General features: G+C 45.2%; 1 protein-coding gene across 1 annotated transcript in view; it reads left to right on the forward strand.

Moving 5' to 3' along the window:
- The first annotated feature begins 6,868 nt into the window (after positions 1-6,868).
- RCOR1 (REST corepressor 1) overlaps positions 6,869-19,932 on the forward strand; it is an 83,435-nt gene continuing 70,371 nt past the window's right edge. Inside the window, exons 1-2 of the mRNA XM_030452264.1 lie at positions 6,869-7,335; positions 7,471-7,530. Of these exons, the coding sequence (XP_030308124.1) occupies positions 7,149-7,335; positions 7,471-7,530 (247 nt within the window). The 5' untranslated portion in view covers positions 6,869-7,148. The remainder of the gene's footprint in view (positions 7,336-7,470; positions 7,531-19,932) is intronic.

Consider the following 19,932-nt stretch of genomic DNA (forward strand, 5'->3'; position numbering starts at 1 on the left):
AGGCTTGTGTTTGCACAAAGTCAAACTGGGAATTTTTTTGTAGGATTTCAGGAGCAAGCAGCTGCCTCTTAGTTGAACCTCTCTTCCCTGTTGCTCTGATTAGCTTAATAGCTGCAAGGCAAGCAAAGAGGACCCACAAGGAGGCAGGAGACCACCTGGCTGAGGGGCTTTGCTGCAGGGTTTCTGTCGGATCCCTGGACACCAGTGCACCTCTGTGGGAGGGTGCAGGCATCCCTGAGCTACCTTTTCAGCTCCCACCAGTGATGTGGGCCACTGGAAAGCTGACATTGTGGAGGGTCTCACATGGAGGAATTGTCCTGAGGGATCTGGACAGTGTTTCTTTTAGTGCATTAACCTTGCTGCTTGCAACATCCTTCAAACCACTGCTTCAGTGGGTGCTCCCAGGGAAAGCTGCTTCCCTCACTCAAAAAAAAAAGAGAGAGATATGAATGCTGAAGTGCAAGCACTTGCATTCCTTACAAAGTTCTTAAAACTGGTATGTACTGTTAAACCCCCAGGTCTCTTAATGTACAGCATCAAATATTTGTTAGGTCTTGTGACAAAGAGATCCCCAAAGGAGCTGTGTACATTTCTTGCTCAGTCTCCTGTGAGATAAAGTAAGGTTTTGGGCTCCCAGTCACCCTGATAATGATTGCAGCTGTCCCCTGCAACTCCCTTTCCCCTCACAGACTTAGCATTGCACACCGACTGCCCTGCTGCTGAGATGGTGATGATGGAGAGAAGTGAAATGAAAGAAGTTTATAAAAAGAGAAAGACGTCTTCCCAGGTAAGCACTGTGCTAGCTGCAGTTGTCTCTAAGTGGTTCCTGAAAAAGAAATATTTTTTCCCATTTGTTTCGTTAAGGAGTGATGAATCTCTTCACATCTTGTGTTTCTCTTCTGGTATGGAGATCTTTTAGTTAAACATAGAAGTGAATTAAGCAAACCTGTCAGCTATTTGAGGTTTTCTAGTCTGATTTTGCCACCTGCTTCTTCCTCATCCTTAGGAAGGGGAAACCCACCTCATAAAGGCTTGGTTTCTGTGAGAAGGCATTATCTATGGAAGGTTTAATAATGACAGAACCTAGCTCCTGTCTCACCACCTCTCACTGCTGTCCCCTCATACTTTCTTTTCCTGAGCTCTTCTTCATGGCTTCTCAGGGGTGCAGAGGTGGGGGCAAAGAGCTACCACTGCTCTGGGTGCTGCCTGACTCCCCATTCCAGTGAGGGAGCTGAGAGGGATCAGGGGTCCTCAACAGCCTTAAATTGAATTAGCTGAGGATTTCATTCTCACCTTCCTCTTCCTCCCAAGGGCAGCTCTCAGAGCCTTCCCTTTGGGCCAGCCAGGAGCCCCTCTCCAGCCCAAGGAGGGGTTTCCTCTTTTGCTATGGGTCCCCTGTCCCTGCCATGCTCACCCTGCAGCTGCCACCAGCCCCTCTCCTGCCTTCTCTGCACTGACCCAACCCCAGCTGCCTCTCTGCACACTCCCACTACCACCACCGTTCCCCCTGTAACTTTTCTGCTGGCCTCCCACTCACTACAGGATATGAACCATTCTCTCCAGTGGGAAATAAAAGTTTGGATTCAAATTTGCTGTATTATTCCTTCTCTAAAAGCAGCTTTCAGGCTGAAAAGCTCCTAGGACAAATTTCCAAAGGAGTGCAGGAGATTTAGGGACAGATTTTGAAGGTCTTTATGTTATATGAAAATTAAATTAGATGCCCCTTGGAATTTCTTCAGAAGGAGATTTTTTTTTTCTTTTAAATGTGCATGTGATGTGTGCTTATGCTTTTTAAGCATCTAAATGCTTCCAGAGATTTGAATTTTGAATACCTAAGCCCCCTTGAAACCAAAAAGAGCCAGGCATCAACTCTCATACATTCCTTCCAAGTTCCAGCCAGAATCATTGTCCCACTTGGAGCACAAAGTTCTAATGTAAGAGATTATAAAACCGATTTCCGCTCTGCTTTAGCAGGCAGCTTAGCACCAGGGGGAAAAAAATAACCCATAGTGTTGACTGTATAAACATTTTGTTCAAAGGGTAATATTTTCCTTTAATTAATAGCCTTTCAGTATTAAAACAATCAGTCTAGAGGGTGATTAATTGTCCTTTCTACTACTAGTAACCAAATATATGTGTGTGTATATACATACATACATACATATATATATATACTTGTGTAAACACACAGGCACATTCTCACTGGGTTAAGCATTTTTAGTGTGTCTGTTTTCAAGGAAAATACAATATACAGGAGTTAAAAGCTGCTTTTTACAACTCAGGAAAAAAAGGAAGGGTTTTAGCTCTCATAACCCTTTGTTGCAAGAAATGGCAGTCCTGGGGTTACAGGGTGAGCATTGCCATTCATCTGGCAGGCAGCAGAGGTCTGGGCAGAGAGGAAACAAAAAAACAGGCAGAAGAAGCTTTGCTTTCTGTCTGGGGAATGAAGGCTGCTCAGCTGTCATTTCTACCTGTCCCTGCTGCATGTCTATTTCATCTGCATTTTAGTTGTGAGACTGACAGGGTTAATAACAATAAAAAGTTTTTATTTAAAAGTTGGCAAGGAGAAGTGCTTTTCCCCTGACAAAGATAACGAAATCTCAGGAAATTCTTTAAAAAGAAAGTCCTGCTTGATCCAACCTGTTAGGCTACTGCAAACAGCACAGCAGTGATACCATCTTTATAAGGGAAAGACTTCCCCTCCCCACACACACTTTTTCCTTTGCTTTCTAAACAGCTGAACAAGTTAACCATTACATTACAGTAATGTCCAAAAGTTGCAAGTCAAACTTGGGGATTAGGAAAAAGTGTCATCCTTGCTTTATGTGACAGTCTGCTACAGATCATATATGAAATGCTTCCTGATCTTGCGTACAACTCAATGAGCCTTGGCAAGGACATACGAGTGTGCTGCCACAGGTAGGATCATGGCCTCATGTGTCTGAATGAAATATTGATCCAGGTATGCAAAACCCTGTGCTCACCAGGGGGTCTCTTAGTGTTCATGGGGCTTCCTCCTCACCTATCCCACCCTGCAGAACTGAAACATAAAGAAGTTTTAACATCAGATATGTCCAGAGCAAGTGGTATGAGCTGGAGGAGTAGAATTTGTTGCTCTTTTGGCATCTGCACAAGTCAGAGGGTGTAAAAAGTGCCTTCACTGTTGTTGCTGAAAAATAAAACAGAATTCTGTATTTTGTGTACAGTCTCTGTGTACACACTCGCCTACACTCTGTGAAGAGTTTTCTTTATGGCTAGAAAAGAATTTTACAAAGTTTGCTTTAAGAACAACACCAAAATCTGTAGTGCTGTGTTGGGACAGAACTCCAAACTTGAGACTTTTAGCCTAAGCAGAAAGAAACCAAATGCCACTGTTCAGGAAGCAAAAACAAACAAGAAAAAATTTTCACAGTGGTTAGGAACAATAAATTCTATGGGCATTGGAGGTGTTAGAAAAGTCTGAAAGAAACAAAAAGCAGCCCTGCTGTGGATGATGAGGGTGTTGATGGCTTGGAACAACAGCTGTCACAGGTGCAGACTGTGACGGTGACATCCCTGAGACTTCCTGCTCTGGGGACACACATGTGCACAGTGCACACACACACACCCCTTGGGACCTGAGGCAGAAGGATCCACTCCTGTTCATTGATATCTTCTCGTCTTCCACCAGAGATAAGGAGTGTCCTGGTGGGTGAGCAAGACTGGTGGAGCTTACCCTATTGTCCCAGGCACTGTCTTTGGAATAGGTGGTATCCCTCATGGTGCTGCCAAGCAGAGCTGGGGCAGCAAGGGATGCACTGGTCCTCCAGACTGCTCCTTTGGGATAGGATGGTGCTGCTAAACCCCACTCCAGGGTGGATGTTGCTGCTCAGCTGTGTTTCTCTGGATTGGGATAGTGCTATGGGAGAGGACAGTGCTGCTCAGTGCCCCTTTTCTGGAATGGGACACTGCCACTCGACCCTGCTCCTCTGGAATAGGATGGTGCTGCTCAGCTCCACTCCTTTGGGGTGTCCCAGTGCTGCTCAGCCCTGCTTATAGGAGGGGCAGGGCTGGGGCCACAGCTTTAGGAAAGGCAAACAGTTGTGAAGTGCTGGCAGTAAATGTCTTTCCAACAGTTTGAAAGGGTGAAATTGTGTTATAAATATTTTAGATGATTGACTTAAATTTTAATCCTGGGGCCTAGGCAGGTAACGGCTGCGCAGAGGGAGGGAGAGTAAGTGAAGGATGACTGAAACAAGGCCCCAATTTGCAAAGCTGTACACGTGTCTCAGGGTAAGCAGATCTGTGGTCTCGGGTTCAAGTTCAAGTTGGATAGTGAGGTGTGCTTTGGTTTAATTCTTGGGTGACCTTTTCTTTTACTATTTTTTTTTTTCTCTCTACTTTTTTTTTTCTTTTCTCTTTTTTTTTTTTTTTTTTTTTCAGGGCTAGATTTGCAAAGCAGAGTAAAACCCTTTCAAATTTAATTCAGGCTCATTTTTAAACACAAAATCAGGTCTACCCTTCCTGCTCTCATGTTTCTGGAGTAGAAATATTGGAGAACAGAGAAGGCTAATGAGCACCCTGCCATGTTTGCATTCCTGTCTGTCATGAAAATGTATTTTGTGCAAAAGAACCAACACACTTTGCACTGGGAAATATTTGTGGCTGTCAGTGCTGGGGCGTAAGAGTATCACTAATTATTCCTTTGATTTAGAACTGGTATTTTTAAGGATTGTGGGATCAAGAGTTGCCATAATAAAGTAGATTTGTAAGCTCAAAAAAGTTATTTTATCCCAGTGTAAATAAACTTATATTTTGTGCCATGAATAACTATTCACAGGTACATTGAAGTGTACACAAGGAAACTGATCAGGTATCTGTCAGTATACACACCAAAGATACTCAGAATAGAGGGCACAGCAAATATTGAAAAGAGGTCACTAGTCCAGAATACATTTCAAAAAGGTATTTCTTTCTCTAATTTTGATGGAGTAAGTAGTGCATGAAAACTAACGAGGCACCTTTTCAAACTGCTACCTTAGAAGTGAAATAATTGATAATCTTAAACACGATATAGAAAAGGAACAGCAAGCCCGGTACTAGAGACATTAGCTCTCTCTCAGCAGCTTTTTCCCCCTCCCCCTGTGCAAATTCTCTTGGATTAAAATGGCAGAGGGAGGAGGGGAGTGGCTGGGGACAGTTTGTCTGATATGCGATAACTGCTGCTAGTCAAATTGCACTTTTAATTGCATGGACCAATAAAAAAAAAACCAAAAAAACAAAACAAAACAAAAAAAAAACCACCAAAACTTGCTGCAGAAGTTAATTTTCATGAAAATAGAAGACACGCCCCACAAGCTGCTTTCCATGGTTATGTATTGTTTTCGCTCTCCCTGCTGTACAGTTCGAGTCGGAAATAAAACCGAGCAGTTTGTATACTTTTGTTGCCCATTTTTGCTAGGACGGGTCTGGACCCCCCCCCAACAATCCCTCCCCTGCCAGCGTGCCGGGCTCCCCGGCAGAGCCTCGTGCGACGGGGAAAGGAACAGTGCTCTCACTTCCCCCTTTTGTTTCCTTCCTCGCCCCTCGGGCCGGCTCCTTCCCGGTTTTTGGGAGCGCAGCCGTCGGTACTGGCGGGGGGGCTGTACCAGGCTCCCGGCTTGGGCTCGGGGAAGGCAGCGGCGCGCAGCCAGGTGCAGTCCCCGGCTCCCAAAGCTTCGTCTCCCGACGGCAGCCATGTGGGGAGGGGTTCTGCTCCCTGCCAGGCCTCGCTAGGCTGAAGGGGGCCCCTCCGCCGCCCGGGCACCCCAACCACGGTGCCGAGGTCGCCTGGGGATCCAGGTGCCTCCTCGGAGCTCTCCGGCATGGCAGCAGCCGTGGAACTGTGTGTCGTGGGGTCAGTTGTTCACCCTGTGCCCAAAGAGGCGATCTTGATTTGTCAGAAGAGTCCCTCGAGGGGAGGGGGGATGGGGGCTCAGGAGTTACTTGAGAGGACCTCGGGGCGACCACCACCTCCGCCCGGGGCACGGGCTTCAGCGGCTCCGTGTGACTGAGATCCCGGCGGGCCGCTCTGCCTCGGGGGCGAGCCGGCAGCACCCTGCTAACAGGGCCGGATCCTGCTTTGGGCCCCGTCTGTGCGGTGCCGGTGTCCCGACTGGCCGCTTTCATCCCCTCGGGGTTCCACTCCTGGGAAGGGCGAACCCGCCCCCGACGCTATCTCGGACCTCAGCACCGCTCTCAGCCGCGCTGCCCCCCCCTTCCTCCCCCCACTTTGCCTCTCCTCAGGGCACTCCCAGGCGCTGAGTCCCCCAGCACCTCGGAGGACTCCCTCCCCCACTCCGCGGCGTAGCTCCCCCTCACCCCCCCCCCCAGTGGGGTCCATCCCAATCGGGTCGGACACAGAACCCCAAACCCCATCACAGCCACCACATCCCCAGGGCACCGGGGGCTTTGTATGGAATCCCATTCAAACCACGCCGTAACCTTCCGCCGCAGGGGGGGAGGGGGGCGGAGTGGGGGGGCGGTGTGTGTGTGGGAAGGAAAGTAGTCCCTTTCCACCCTCCTCCCGGGGCTGACTTCACAATGGGTCGGCAGACCCCGTTGCTACCCGCTCCGCGGGCCAGGCCGGGTAACGACGCTCCAGCGGGAGTGTGCGAACCCTCCCTCTCGTCCGCTCCGCTCCGGCGCAGCCCTCGGAGGAGAGGTATCGTTGGGCGGAGAGATCGCGGAGCCCTCACACGTAGGGCCCGGCGATACGCCTCCACCTAACCCAGCAAACGGAAGCGCCGGGCCGCCACGATGGACAGGAAACGCCGCCCAATGGGCAGGCGGGCTGACCTCCCAAAATGTAGGTTTAACCAATGGGAAGGGGCGGGAGCGGGGGGAGGCGGGGCCGGTGGCAGGCAGCAGCGCAGGTTGAACGGAGTCCCAGCGCAGGGCTGGGATGAGCCTCAAACTTCGGGGCGATCGTGGTGGGGGATGTAGCAGAGCCAGCACCGCCGCCTCGCACCGGCCCGCCCCGACTCCTGCCCGCCCTCGGCGCCTCCCCCAGCTCCCCCCCACAGTTTTTAAACTCTGACCCCCCCACCCCTCCCCCCCCCCACCCCTTCGCCCCCCTCCCTTCCCTTCTTCTCCACACCCCCCCTCCACCCCCCCTTTCCCTCCCCTAAATGCCAGCCATGATCGAGAAGGGCCCGGAGGTCTCGGGGAAACGGCGGGGCAGGAACCACAACGCCGCCGGCGGGAATAATAACAACAACGGCGGTAGCAAAAGTTTATCCGCTGCCCCCAACGGCAACAGCAGCGGCAACTCCTGGGAGGAGGGTAGCTCGGGGTCCTCCAGCGATGAGGAGCATGGTGAGAAGCGGGAGGGAGGGAAGGAGGGGGGGGGGTGGCGGCGTGTGGTAACCAGGGGATGAGGGGGGTTTGGGATGGGGGTTAGGGGCCGGGCGGGCCCACCAAGGGTAACGCTTCTCCCTCTGCCTCCCTCAGCTGGCGGCGGTATGAGGGTCGGCCCGCAATACCAGGCGGTGGTCCCTGATTTCGACCCCGGTAAGTCTTGATTTTTTTTTTAAAAGGGGGTGATTCTTCTCCCTCATCTATTGCTTTGGACCTCCTGGATGAGCGGAGCCCACCGGGGGATTCCCCCCTCGCCCCCCCCCCCACTGTGGGCTCCGCTCATCGGGGGGGGCCAAAAATGTTCCTCCCATAATTCGAAGTCGCAAAGATCCAGAGCAAGAACAAGGACCCCCCCTTCCCCCCCACTCCAACACACACGGCTGATAAAAGAAGTCCCGATGCTTTCCAGAGGGCGCTTTACAGACAGGGAGGAACAGGGAAGCTGGCAGGGCTGGAGAAGGCAGGAGATGGCAGTTGGGTGGGTTTTTTTTTTTCTTTTCTTTCTCTCTTTTTTTCCCCTCTTTTATTTTTTTTTTTTTTTTTTTTTTTTTTTTTTTTTTTTTTTTTTCTTTCTTTTTTTATTTTTTTATTTTTTTAAACACTCCCTTATGGACTTGTGTGTCTATGGGTCCCGTGCTAGGGTTGGAACTAGAAGGCATCAACTTGTAAATATAATTTTTCCTAGAGATATTTAAAAGCGACTTGGGTCTGTAATTTAATTTTCTCTCCTCCTCAGAAGCCGTTTGCCTCTCCACCCCCACCCCACCCCCCCCCCGAAAAAAAAAAATTGTTTCACGTTCCAGCTATTCAGCTGCGGTTCTTGGTAAGCTAATTTAAAGTGGTATGGAAGCAAATTTTGAGCAAACAAAGGAACTGGGGCTGTGCTGAAAGGCAGGTGCTGGAAGCACGTTAGTACTGATGTATCTCCGTGTACAGAAAGATAGGCTGTTGACCTCCTTAGTTGGAAATGTCAGCAAATTTTTTTTTTTGGTATTGTGTCTTTTGTAAGTGGAGGGTGAAGCCGGCAAAATCCCTTCTCCTGTCTGGAGATCCTAGTGTTTGGAGTTGTCCCTTTGCCCAGCCCAAACTTAATTGAATCATCCACACCTCTTGCCTTATAACAAAAAGAATGGTGTAGAAAGACACGGTGTCTTCCTTATTGGATAATGTTGAGAGTTACTATTGTGTGGATTTAGGAAAAAGATTTCTCATGTATTGTCCTTACACTGCACTAATATGTTGGATGCATTTTTAAATATTAAATATATATGTTTGTTTCTAAACTGTTAAGGTATTAGGGGGGAGGAAAGATTTTTTTTTTTTTAAAGTTCAATATTACTTGTATTTAGTTACAGAATCGTTTTCCCCTACTCCTTTCAACCCTTCATTTTCTTTACTAAATAAGATACAAGGTCTTGGCACATGGGAACTCCATTTCTTGGTTGACCAGGAGAAGGAAAGAAGGAGGGGGGAGGGAAGGAGGAGGAGAAAAAGTGGGGGGCAGGGAGAGTGAGCTGTTAGTTAAGGAGCAGTTGACACTGTTTTTCAATCTGTAGGTCATATGCAGCGTTTCTGTAATACACAACATGCATCACAGTGGCTATTAGCCAAGTATCAACAATAGTTGGGCTTTTTGATCACCCCTGTGAATTATGCTCTTTTGTGCAATTCATTTCTCTAACATAATAGATGGAGGAGAAAAAAAATACTATGTGCCCCTTCCTCACTATTATACACTCAGTTGTACATTGTTCTGGTTTTAACTTATAGGCATACAATGACCTATACAAAGGTTACTGCTTTCTGTGCTGTGTGGAGTGGAAGGGAGGAGGAAGTGTGTGATGTGGAGAAACATTTTTTTTCTGAGTATACCCCCAACCCAGCATCAGCAGGCACTCTTAAACGTTTGAGTACACAGTGTAATACAGCAAGCTCTTCCTAAATTCACCTGGAGTCTTCTGATGACCTGAATGGGCACTGAAGCCTGCCTGACTAGTGTCTGTTCTATATCCTTTTATTACTTTATTAATTTCCTCTTAAACGTATACTTTTTAGTTAACAAGTTTGGGGTGAACTTTTCTCTGCCTGTTTATTGAAGAGTTGGTTTCCTCGACTGTGGAATTACACATGACTAATTTTGCAATGCAAAGTTGTTCCCTGAATTTTAATGGCCAAATAGCCAGTTTGTGTTTGTTATTTATCTTTTGTTTTGCTCTTAATGAAAGAAAACCCTAAATAAGCCTAACACACTGCACTAGTACCTTTTGAATGGAACTGCTAAATTGTCTGCCTTACTGGTCAAAGTTAAATCGATGGAATAGTGTTACCAGAGCACAGAGATGCTGTGTCTGTTTCTCAGTAGAAATTTAGGGACTATTTGACTGAAGGATCCTAAAGCTTGCAGGTTCTTTGGTGTCATGTTGCGGAGGTTTTCACCTTCAGATTAGCTGTCTGGTAAAATGTGAAGGGCTCACACTGCTTGCTCTAGCTGTGTCTGAGGGGAAAATGGCATAGACTAGGCCCTGTGTGTATATTTTTTTAAAAACTTAATGTTCAGTTATACCTTGGGTTTGGCTGAGATATATCTGTAACTACTGATTCTTACATCAGCATTCTTAAGCTAGATGTTCCTCTGTCCCCATGCATAGGGGCAGAGAAAGCATTTAATCTTGTTTCACTTCTCAGCCACATGTGAACTGTAGCAAAGAGCAATAAAATTAGGAAAGCTTTTCTGAAATCCTTATCTGTGAGGCTACAGAAGAAAAGAGGTAGAGCAGGGCAGTGGTGGGATGCTGGTCTGGATTTTTGTGAATTAGCCTGAGAAGAGCAAAAAAAAAGTACCAAATGGTGTGGCCTGAAACTGAAGAGAGTGTCTCCTCAATGATTGCCTTGACCTTAGCACCTTTCAGCTAGCATGGTGAAGAATAGAGAGTGCTTGTCTCTCTGTTGTTTGAGCAGAATATGTGCTGCTTTGGTTTTGCTTAATCCTTAGAAACAGAAAATAACAAATTCCCATTCTAGATTAAGATATGTTGGTGCAAATTTTTAATACTCCTTGTGGCTAAAACGTGCTGCTGCAGTGGTCAAGGAAGGGCCTGATGTGATTCTTTGACTGTAAAAATAGTTATGTCTGGAATCCTCTACAGGAGGTGGTCCTTATTCACAGCTCCTTTAGTAAATCTCTTTATGGTGGTGAGGCCTATTCCATGTGCTGGCAGAGCCTGTAGGTTCTTTACCAAAATTAATATTGATGTCTCTCCTACCTATCCCAATTTCCTTTATTCAAAGTAAGTTCTCACTCAATTGATTACACTTTTTATTCTCTCAAAAGCTCACACCTTTATTATTACTGGTATAATACTTGTATCTCTTGTTACTTGTGTAATAGGAATCATTGTACAGTAAAGACAAGGCTTTTGCAGAGGCAACATGTTTATTAAACAAGTCAATTCTACTAGAGAGAAGAACACACAACTTTTTTGGCTGAAAATCCTGTGACAGAGCTCAGTAGAACCAGTATAACTTGCACTTTAGCTGTGTCACTGTTAGGCTTTGATTCCATGTATGTAATGAGAACAAATGCTATTGTCCTTACTATTTCTTCTCTTACTAGAGCTCAGAGTCAGATATTTGCCAGCCAAAATTCTGTGAATTAAACAAAGTCTAGTATTGATCAGCATTTCTCACAAGTTCTCAGTCTGAGACACTGAAGGTTTTGAAGAAGGAGAACTATTATGGTTCTTTTAATTCATACAAATGAAACCCACGTGTCCTGTTAATGGAAGAACTCAGTGGAAGGAAACATTGCATATCCTAAAGCTAAATAAAAATCTTTCATATGGGAAAGCACTGACCATTTTACTTGTTGCTTATTAATTTATACTGCTGGAATGTTGAAAAGAGGAAGAAAATGTTAGTGAACACTTTAACAGAGATGGGGAATTTAAGTAAAGATTAAAGCTTCCATAATTTTGAGTTGCTTTTGCTTGTTGGGAAGCAAACAATCTCTCCCAAAGTTTAACATGTATTGAAGGCAGATAAGCTTTCCTTCTTTGTAGAACTACAGCTTTAAATTCCATAATTCACTGACAGCAATAAGAATACAAGCCACATCTTGCACCTTGAAACATCAGTTATTCTGGTCATCTCTGGAAGGCAGCTTTTTCCAGTGAAAACAGGTGACCAAGGGTTAGTTTGACTCAGTAGTGCGTTGTAGAGATCCAAAGACTACATCTAAGTTGGAAGATATATATCAGTAGTTTGTGATGCTGCTCTCTTCCCAGTTTTTTGTTTGTTGTACTGTAACAGTGAAAGTAAAAGCAGTGGAAGGAAATACTCTGTAGTGTTTTCCACCTCTAGATGCAAAAAAAGCCTCCAGGAAGGTGCTCACTGCCAGAATGTCACTGATCCTTGAGGACCTCATTCTCTTGTACCCCCTGTTAGCTGTGCTCTGCATGCTTCTGCAGATTTTCCCTGTCCCTTTTGGCCAAGGCTGTTGTTGATTGATGTTTCAATGTTATAAAAATGAAGTGTTTGTGGGGAACCAACAGCTCTTTTCAGTGTAGTCAGAAACTCTCCTCAGAGTAGTTGTATATAAGGGCAAAACCCTCCAAACATATATAGGCTCTGCTGTCTCTGATCTGCAGTGCCTGATAGGGAAGTCCTAGGAGAGAAAGCTGGTCCATCTGTCTGTCCATCCATCCATCTCTGGTTGTTAAAGTGCACCCACCCTCTATCTATTTAGCATCAAAGGTGAAAGTATACTAATGGGACTTCTCTGGGTATCTTCAGCTCCCTCATGGGGTTCTCAGGGACTGTAACCCTTTAACAAGAGATTGTTAAAAAACCCCTTATGGATTGCACTTGGCAAGTCCAACGTGCAGTCAGCTTGTTCTGTTTCTTTGTTTGCAAATAGTCCTGCTCCTAACAGTCCTAATAATCTTCAAATAGTCTTACAGTTCATTGCAAGAGAAAATGGTAATGGTATTTAGATGAAAGGACTCATCAGGGAGTGAGGAAAAGAGTGTACTCTTCAGATGAGACTTTGGGATCTCCATCTAAGCAAGTGGAAAAGTCAAAACCAACCTTCTGAAACTGGAAAGACTGGTATCCCTGAAAGCTGTCTCATCTCCTCAAATGACTTTGCCTTAAACACAACAGGCAGGAACTCCCTTAGTGCAACAGTCTCTTTGAAAAAGAAGGGATAGTAATGAGGATGTTTGATCTAATCAGAAATACCAAACCATAATGTACTAATGCTCAAAGTGTTTGTGCCGACAGAGGCTGCCTAGGATCTTGATACAAACCTGGTGCTCCTTGGTCCTTTCACTATACTCTGAGGTGACATGCAGTGTCCTTCACAAGAGTGTGTTTTCCTACTTAGGTGTTGGGAAATTGATACTGTGGGTTTTCTGTTAAACTTCCCAGTGGCAGAAGAGCTTTTACCCTGAGTAAAATGAGTCTTCTCAGCTCCTTACTCCTTGACTCCATTGACTCTATTTGTCTTGCCTTCCTTCTGTAAGTCACAGCCTCTGTATGTGCTATACTCCAGAGCAGATTAGAAGTTCCTCAATGTACACTCCACCAAAAACTGTTGCTGAAACCTTGTATTTTTGACTGTCTCAACTCCACAGGCATTTAGATACAAGTAAAGGGGGTTCTCAAGTTCAGGCTGGTCCCCAGCAGCCCTGGGGAAGGGGGAGATGACTCCTGCTGCCTCCTCACTGTGCTGGCAACTCTGCTGCTGTGTGGGTGAGGCTCAGTCTCGTCTTGTTCCATCACCAGTACATATTGCTGGTCCACTCACTGTGGCAGGAGAGGGTGCAGTCTCACTACACCTACGTTAGGAGAATGAAGATGACTTGTAGGTGCTGACATTTGAGCTTCTCCTCTGTTTTTTAAATCCACCTTGGAGAAAAAGGGGAAGAGGAGTGCTAAATTTGGAGACTTCATTACCCGTATCTCTGGCACCTCAGTGGGAGCACAGCTGTTGATTTGGTGCTATACCTTTCTTACCTCTGAGCTGCTCATCCAAGGGAGACTATTTTTAAGCCTGTGTGGCTCAGTAGTTAGCTTTTGCCTGGTTTGTTCAGTTATGCTGTGAAGAGATGCAGAGGTTGCTGGTGGTGAGTAGAGCTTCTGCTCCACCTTATTCCAAGGCATGGCTTTGGAGCTTTCTCGTTATTCAAATAGTTCTGAGAACATCCTTCTCAAACCTGAATGCTGTAGTAAACAAACAGGTCTTGAAGCAGCCAAAGCCTGTGGCTTCCTTCCCTTCCTGGCACATGCAGTGTTTGTATGTGGAGGGAATAGCTGTCTCATGTACTGACAAATGTATTAATGGCTGGACTGGAATTAATACTAGGTAGAGTGAATGCTTTGTTCTTCATAGCTAGTTCCTGCTGCTTAATGAGTTGCTCTTAAAACTCTTGTTTTCAGCCCTAGTTAGGTCTGTGACTTGGCCAAGGGAAGGCTTAGAGCTCCCTGTGATTAGTCATTATAATTAGCTCGGAAATCTTTGCCTTTGTGATCAAGGTGCACTGTATAATGCGGCTTATAGTGGGGCTCTAGTCCTGTCACACACCTTCAGAGCAGTACGAATGACAATGCTTTTTTGGACATCTGTATATGTTGTATTTTTGACTGTGTTGTAACTTTAATGTACACTTTAATATGCACTAGGCAGATCACTCTGAAGTAACTGGCTCCTCAGAAGCTTGTGGTTGATGTGAGTCCCCACTTCTCTCAGGTATAACAATTTATGGTTGTAGCTAAGGCTTGCCTTGGCAGTCCCAAGTGCAAGGTAAGATGGAGACTTGATAACTGGTGGCTGATTGAGTCTAGAGACCAAATAAAAATTAAAACTTTGGGGCAATTACAAAGAGCTTCTAGAACTTCTTTGGAAGTGTGAACCTGTTTCTGTACTGGGTGACCTTGCCTTTTGAATCTTTAACTTGATGTTATAACAAGATGAGCAATCCCACATTCTCAGGTGTTGAAAGTGGAAAGAACAGTTTGAAATTCAGTTCTTGAAAATGCAAAGTTGATTTGTAAACTAAACTTGGCTTTAAAAATTCTTCTGTAAGGAATGTTAGATTATGTATCTCTTGCTTGAAACATTGCAGGTTTTAATTTATAGTTCCATCTGAAAGTTTTGACAGCTTTGTGCTTTTTGAAAGTGCAAGAGGATGTGCTCAGCCTTAGTGGAGGCAGTGAAAGTTTCTCCAGCAATTTCTAGAGCTGGGCTGCTTTTATGCTCCTCTTGCTGTTTGTGTTGAAATGCAACAGATTGTGATGTGACTGCTTTTAACTGTTGCAAGTCAAACTCTTATATTTGCTTCTCTTCTCGTGTAAGATTTTGAGACTAAATAAGTGTGTTTAACCTACCTTTCCAAGTATCTTCAAAAATTCAGCTTTATGCAGCAGTTTGCGCTTTGAACTTCATAAAGGAAGTATTGGTAAATGCTGCCTCTCTGGGGGGAGGAGGCTGCAGTAGTGTGATAAAACTGCAGAAATCCCCTGGCGGGAGGAAATTCTAGTCTATGCTTCCCCCTTCAGCCCTATGCTTCTATCATGGAGGTACCTCTAGGGGACATCAGCAGGGTCTTGTATGTACTTTGTATGTGTGTATAGCTAGGTATATATCTAGAAAAATAGTCCCCTCCCCCATTAGGGACAGGAGGATAAGGTTAGGAGGTTTTTTTCCCTTAAAGTTATTTCATCTTCCTTGCCACCACTCTTATCTCTGTGCTCTTCCCCTGAATGGATTTCACAAGTAACAATCTGAGAGAGCCTAAGGCTTGTTTTCATAGTGTAGCTGTCGAATTAGAGAAGTCTAACCACATGGCTGTCCATTGCAGCTTTTAATTTCTTGTCTGTAGGTTTCTGTGATAGCCCATCCTGACTAGATACCTTATCAGGTTGGGTTTTAGTTCGTGTAGAGGCTTTGATTTGAAAATAGAGTATTGAAAATAATGGTTAGTGTACGTGACCTTGAATTGGTATCCTTCTAGACTTTATAATTGCAGTATGAAAGCATGAAGTGTGCAGTCACAGTTGTGGCTTCTGGGTCCAGGAATCCTTAAGGAATACATATAAACAGGGCTTGCACACAGGGGCACGGTGCCTGCCCTTCCACTCTTAACTGTTCCCTGGTGAAAGACACTGGAGAGGACACAGAAAAGAGTCTGGTTCCACAGGCTGCTCAGGGATGCATAAGGGCTAAGAAAAACTGCTCCTGTAAGTAGGAAATGGCCTTCCCTCTTGAGGAACTGGAGCAGCAGGACTGGGAAAGTCTGGTTTACATAATAGCATTACTTTTGAAGTAACATTTTGCTTGCAGCTTGCACTAAAATAGTTTTTTCTCTTCCCTTCGACTTGTCTTGCCCTCTTTGAAGATCTAAACTTGTCCCTCTATTCTCATCGATAATGTAGGTTTGATTCTTGAGTTTTTTGCCTCCTCCCTATGTTGAGAGCCAGCTGTCCCCTGCATCATTGGCTGGAGTTCTGTATAGCTCTCCATTTAGGTTGCTGACAGCTGTGTGAGAAGCTAGAAGTGCCTCATCTGTAATCCAAGCTTTTTTTTGTGCTGAACAGTGCAAATGATCCATAGATACCAGTGTGTGCATCTATTCCCCTGGCTGACATCCCTCCACCCCTTACAAGGTGGCCTTTCTGGGTACTTTCAAGAGATAGTAGACAAGCCATAAAGGCAGGTGTAGCAGGTGTAGCATTTGTACTGCCTCACTATTGTTTTATGTCTGGGAATCTTAAAGATGTCCCTCCTGGGACCCTTGTGCTGGTTTGTGCAGCTGCCACCGTGCTGTTCATGACAGTAGCCATGGGAACACAAGTAGGATGGTACAAGTTTAAAACTCCAACTTGTTGCTAGGCAGACCCAGCTCAAGCAGACCCAGCTCAATATCTGGATTAAGTAGTCTTAACAAAAAAAAAACCCTCTTCTCATATCCTACCTCAAGACAACTCAGCTCCTCCCAAATTCTGGGTCTTTGACTTTGGGATAGCAGAAAGAAGCCAGCCCCAAAAGTGTTCACTGACAACAGTCAGCTTTGGGGTAAACCCCTCTTTTATGCCTTAATAATGAGTACCTGATGGCTGAGTGGATGAGCAGGAGTTTCAGCAGGTAGGTTTTGATGCAAACTTTTCCTAAAAACAAAGTGCTGAGAAGTAAAGTGATGTGCCATTGAATGCAGAGCCTTTGCACTGCTTGTAAAGCCTAAAAGTTGTACCCTGCTTTAAAATAGATACTGCTAAAAGCGACATACACTTTAAACAAAGGTCACTGGCTTAAAATATCACAAGATCACTTCTGAACTCTGGCTGTAAAAAACTGAAAATTATGACTAAGGCAAGTGAAGCACCTTCAAAACATGCACAATGCTTTTGCACACTGTTAGTGTAGATGGTGGTACATGCTGGATGAGCTTTTAACTTGGACAATCTTATGTTGATTGTTTTGTCCCAAGCTTGTGTTTTGGCACTTCTTTTTCAAGAAATAAGGGCAGCCTGTTCCCTCACGTTAATTTTGTTGATGATGTCTGATAAAGGATGTATGGCAAATTATAGGGGCCTGAAGGGAACTGGAGACCCAACCTCTGAGAGATGGGCTTCGTGTGCTTCTTGAGGGCTGAGCTCCAGCATGCTTTTGTCTCTGCAGCTGTTGGCTTCTTGTATCACAGCAGTAATTGGTTGTGCTCTGGCCACTGGTTTAAATGGATCTTTTTTTATTTTATAAACATTTGCTGTGCAGTAACTGTCATTCCTGTTGGAATAAGGCCACTTATAGAGATGCTCCCAATTACCACCTGCTCTTTTTCTTTCTTAGCGAAGTACACTCTTACCTAATTTAACCTCCCACAGCAACAGCTTTGAAGTAGTTGTCTCTGCATCTTGGCTCACTGCTATCTCTTTCCTGTCTGACCATCCTAACAAACTGCAGTTGTCCTTGCTTGTCCTTCCAGAATGTACCTACTTCCAGGGGAAAAAGCTACTTGCTTGGTTTTCCCCAAATGTTTTTGTAGTAAACTTGGTAAAACCTCTTGAAAAAAAAAAAAAATTGCCTTCTTTTAATATGCTTCAACCCGCCCCTTTTTTTTTCCTTTTTTGTTTTCCTTTTTTTTCTTTTAATTTTCTTTTTTTTCTTTTTTTTCTTTTTTTCTCCTTCTTTCCTAAGTTGCTATTAGTGGTTCTCTCTATCTGTCCATCCTCTAACCCAGCCCTGCCTGGATTTCGGCTCTCTTTTCTCTGACCTCCTGAGCCCTTTTCCCCATCGTTTTGCCCCTCCAGAGGAGAGAGGCACCTTCTCTTGTGTCTGAGCTACATTGTAGTTGTTCTGTGGCTGGAAGAAAGTGGTCGTGATTTTTACTATGTTATAATTTTGCTCTGCAAGGGGGTAAATGTAGCACAACTCTGCTCCTAAATCTGTTTTACTACTTCGATGCTGTCTGCATGCTTTTCAAGCATTTAAATAGCAGTGATGATTTTGCTTTTTTTAGGCTCTTTTTTTCAAGGCTTTTTTTGAATTGCTGAAGAAGTTCTGCCTCAGCTTATCCTGTGGAGGGATAGACAGGAAGGAAGACACTGCTTGCTGTGGTTGGAGCAAATGTTTATCCCCCTCTTTATCCTGGTAGAGCATTCGTCTCTTTGTCTGATAGTGTCACTCTTCTGCTGAGCTGTTACTGCTGTGGGCAGACAGGTGTGTGGGGAAGGTGAGGAAGGTGTGAAAGGTGATCACTCTTGCAGCCAGGGCAGTCTGGGGATGGGCTGGGGCCTTGGCTGGAGCCTTCAGCTGCCCCTGCCTGCTGGGTGCTGAGGCTGAGCTGCTGTGAGTAGCTCTGAAGCCCATCCTGTGAATTTGGAGAGGAGGGAGGGGAGGTCTCTCCTGGCTGGTGAATAAAGCAAACCTTGTTGGCTGACTCAAATCTGCAAGCAGTGAGTTGCGAAGCAGGGAGGATGGGCTAGTGCTCTGAAGAGCTTTTCCTCTTCTCTTTCTGCTGTAGACTTAGCCTGGGGCTCATTGTTCCGTGTGCTGAGTTGGGTGGTGCTGGGGAGGGGGGGGGCTGGGAAACTACAGCTGGATCTCATCTGAAGTTCTCATCACCTCTCTTCTGCTGTTAAGCTTTATACAAGTATTGAATAACTTGGGGGAGAGGCTTACTGGTGGGAACTTGGTGGCAGAGGGAAGATTTTTCAGAGCTATCCTCTGGCTTTCAGCCCAAGATCTGAGTTGCTTGGCAAATTGTTTCCTCCTGTGCATATTGGCTCTGAGAAGTGGGTCTGCTCTCTGGGAAACTGCTGCAATGTGCTCCAGCTCATTTGGTATTTTGGGTGGGTTTGAAGTCCTCTTGATTTGGTTCTTAAGATCATTCTGCCCCACTCCCAGATTTTCTTGGGAGTGTGAGTGCATGGACTCAATTTCTTTTGTTTCTTTTCTTTGACGTTTTCAGGTGAAATGCCAAGCTGTTCTCCATGCACAGGTCACATATTGTCCTTGTGGTGCAAACAGGGCAGGCATAAATACAGTCACCCTGCTAACAGTCTGAATATGAGCCGAGGTCTAGGCATGTATATGAGGATTTGGGTGAAAAATTACTTCTGTTGGAGAAAAAGCAGAGATGGGAATTGCTTTTTGCTGTGGTGCAGCTAGTGACTGAGGAACATCTGTGTGCTGGTCCAGGAGCATGGATAGGCAGCACTTGTTTTGCTTGACAATCCAAGGCTGGCTGCTGCAAAAGGATGGATGTACAGGAGAGTACCTTTATAAAAGTTTAAACTGTCCAAAGCATGTGTGAGAGTAGTTACATTAGGCATACTGATGTCTTTTATTGGACTGATCTTGCTGAAGTTATTTTGGATGATGGGAAGAGATAAAGACAGAACTTCTTAAATGCTAATAAGAATATTTTTAGAGGTAATAAAAACACATAAATGAGGTGTTGGAGGAATTAAGCTTGGAAGTTGTCCTTCTGGTTCTGAAACTTGCTGGGAAGGGGACTATTTTTGGGTCCCCTTACTTCAAACCTTGTGAAGAGGCTCTGGGAGCAGACACTGGTGTCCTCTTGAAACCAACCATCTCCAGCTCAGTTCTGTGGAATGCTGCCCTGTCTGGTTATCTCTTGGGCTGCAGCAGCCACTGCATTGCCCAGAGCAATACCTCCTGAGCAGCTGTGTCTTGTTCTGTTTCAGTTCAAGAGAAGAAAACTGCTGGGTACAGTGGCAAACATTGCTTGCAAAATCATCTCAATGTCTGCTGAGAGGGAGGGTGGAAAGAGATGTGATGGGGTCTCTGAAAGGGATGAGTATGAGAAACCTCTCCAGTGACTATATAGTGCCTGCGTAAAGAAAGGCAGCAGTTTTAATTCATTCTGCCAGAGCTGGGACAAAGCTTGGAGCAGGTGCACACCCAGAACTTGCTTAAGTTGGATAGATACCTGTCGAAATGTTTATCAAACGTGAGAATAAAAGGAAAAGGGTTGTATTTAACCTTTTTTATTATTATTATTTTAATTTTTTTTGTGATGATGGTGGTGCATTTTA

Source organism: Calypte anna, chromosome 5A (assembly GCF_003957555.1).
Source record: "Calypte anna isolate BGI_N300 chromosome 5A, bCalAnn1_v1.p, whole genome shotgun sequence".
Classification (NCBI taxonomy): Eukaryota; Metazoa; Chordata; class Aves; order Apodiformes; family Trochilidae; genus Calypte; species Calypte anna.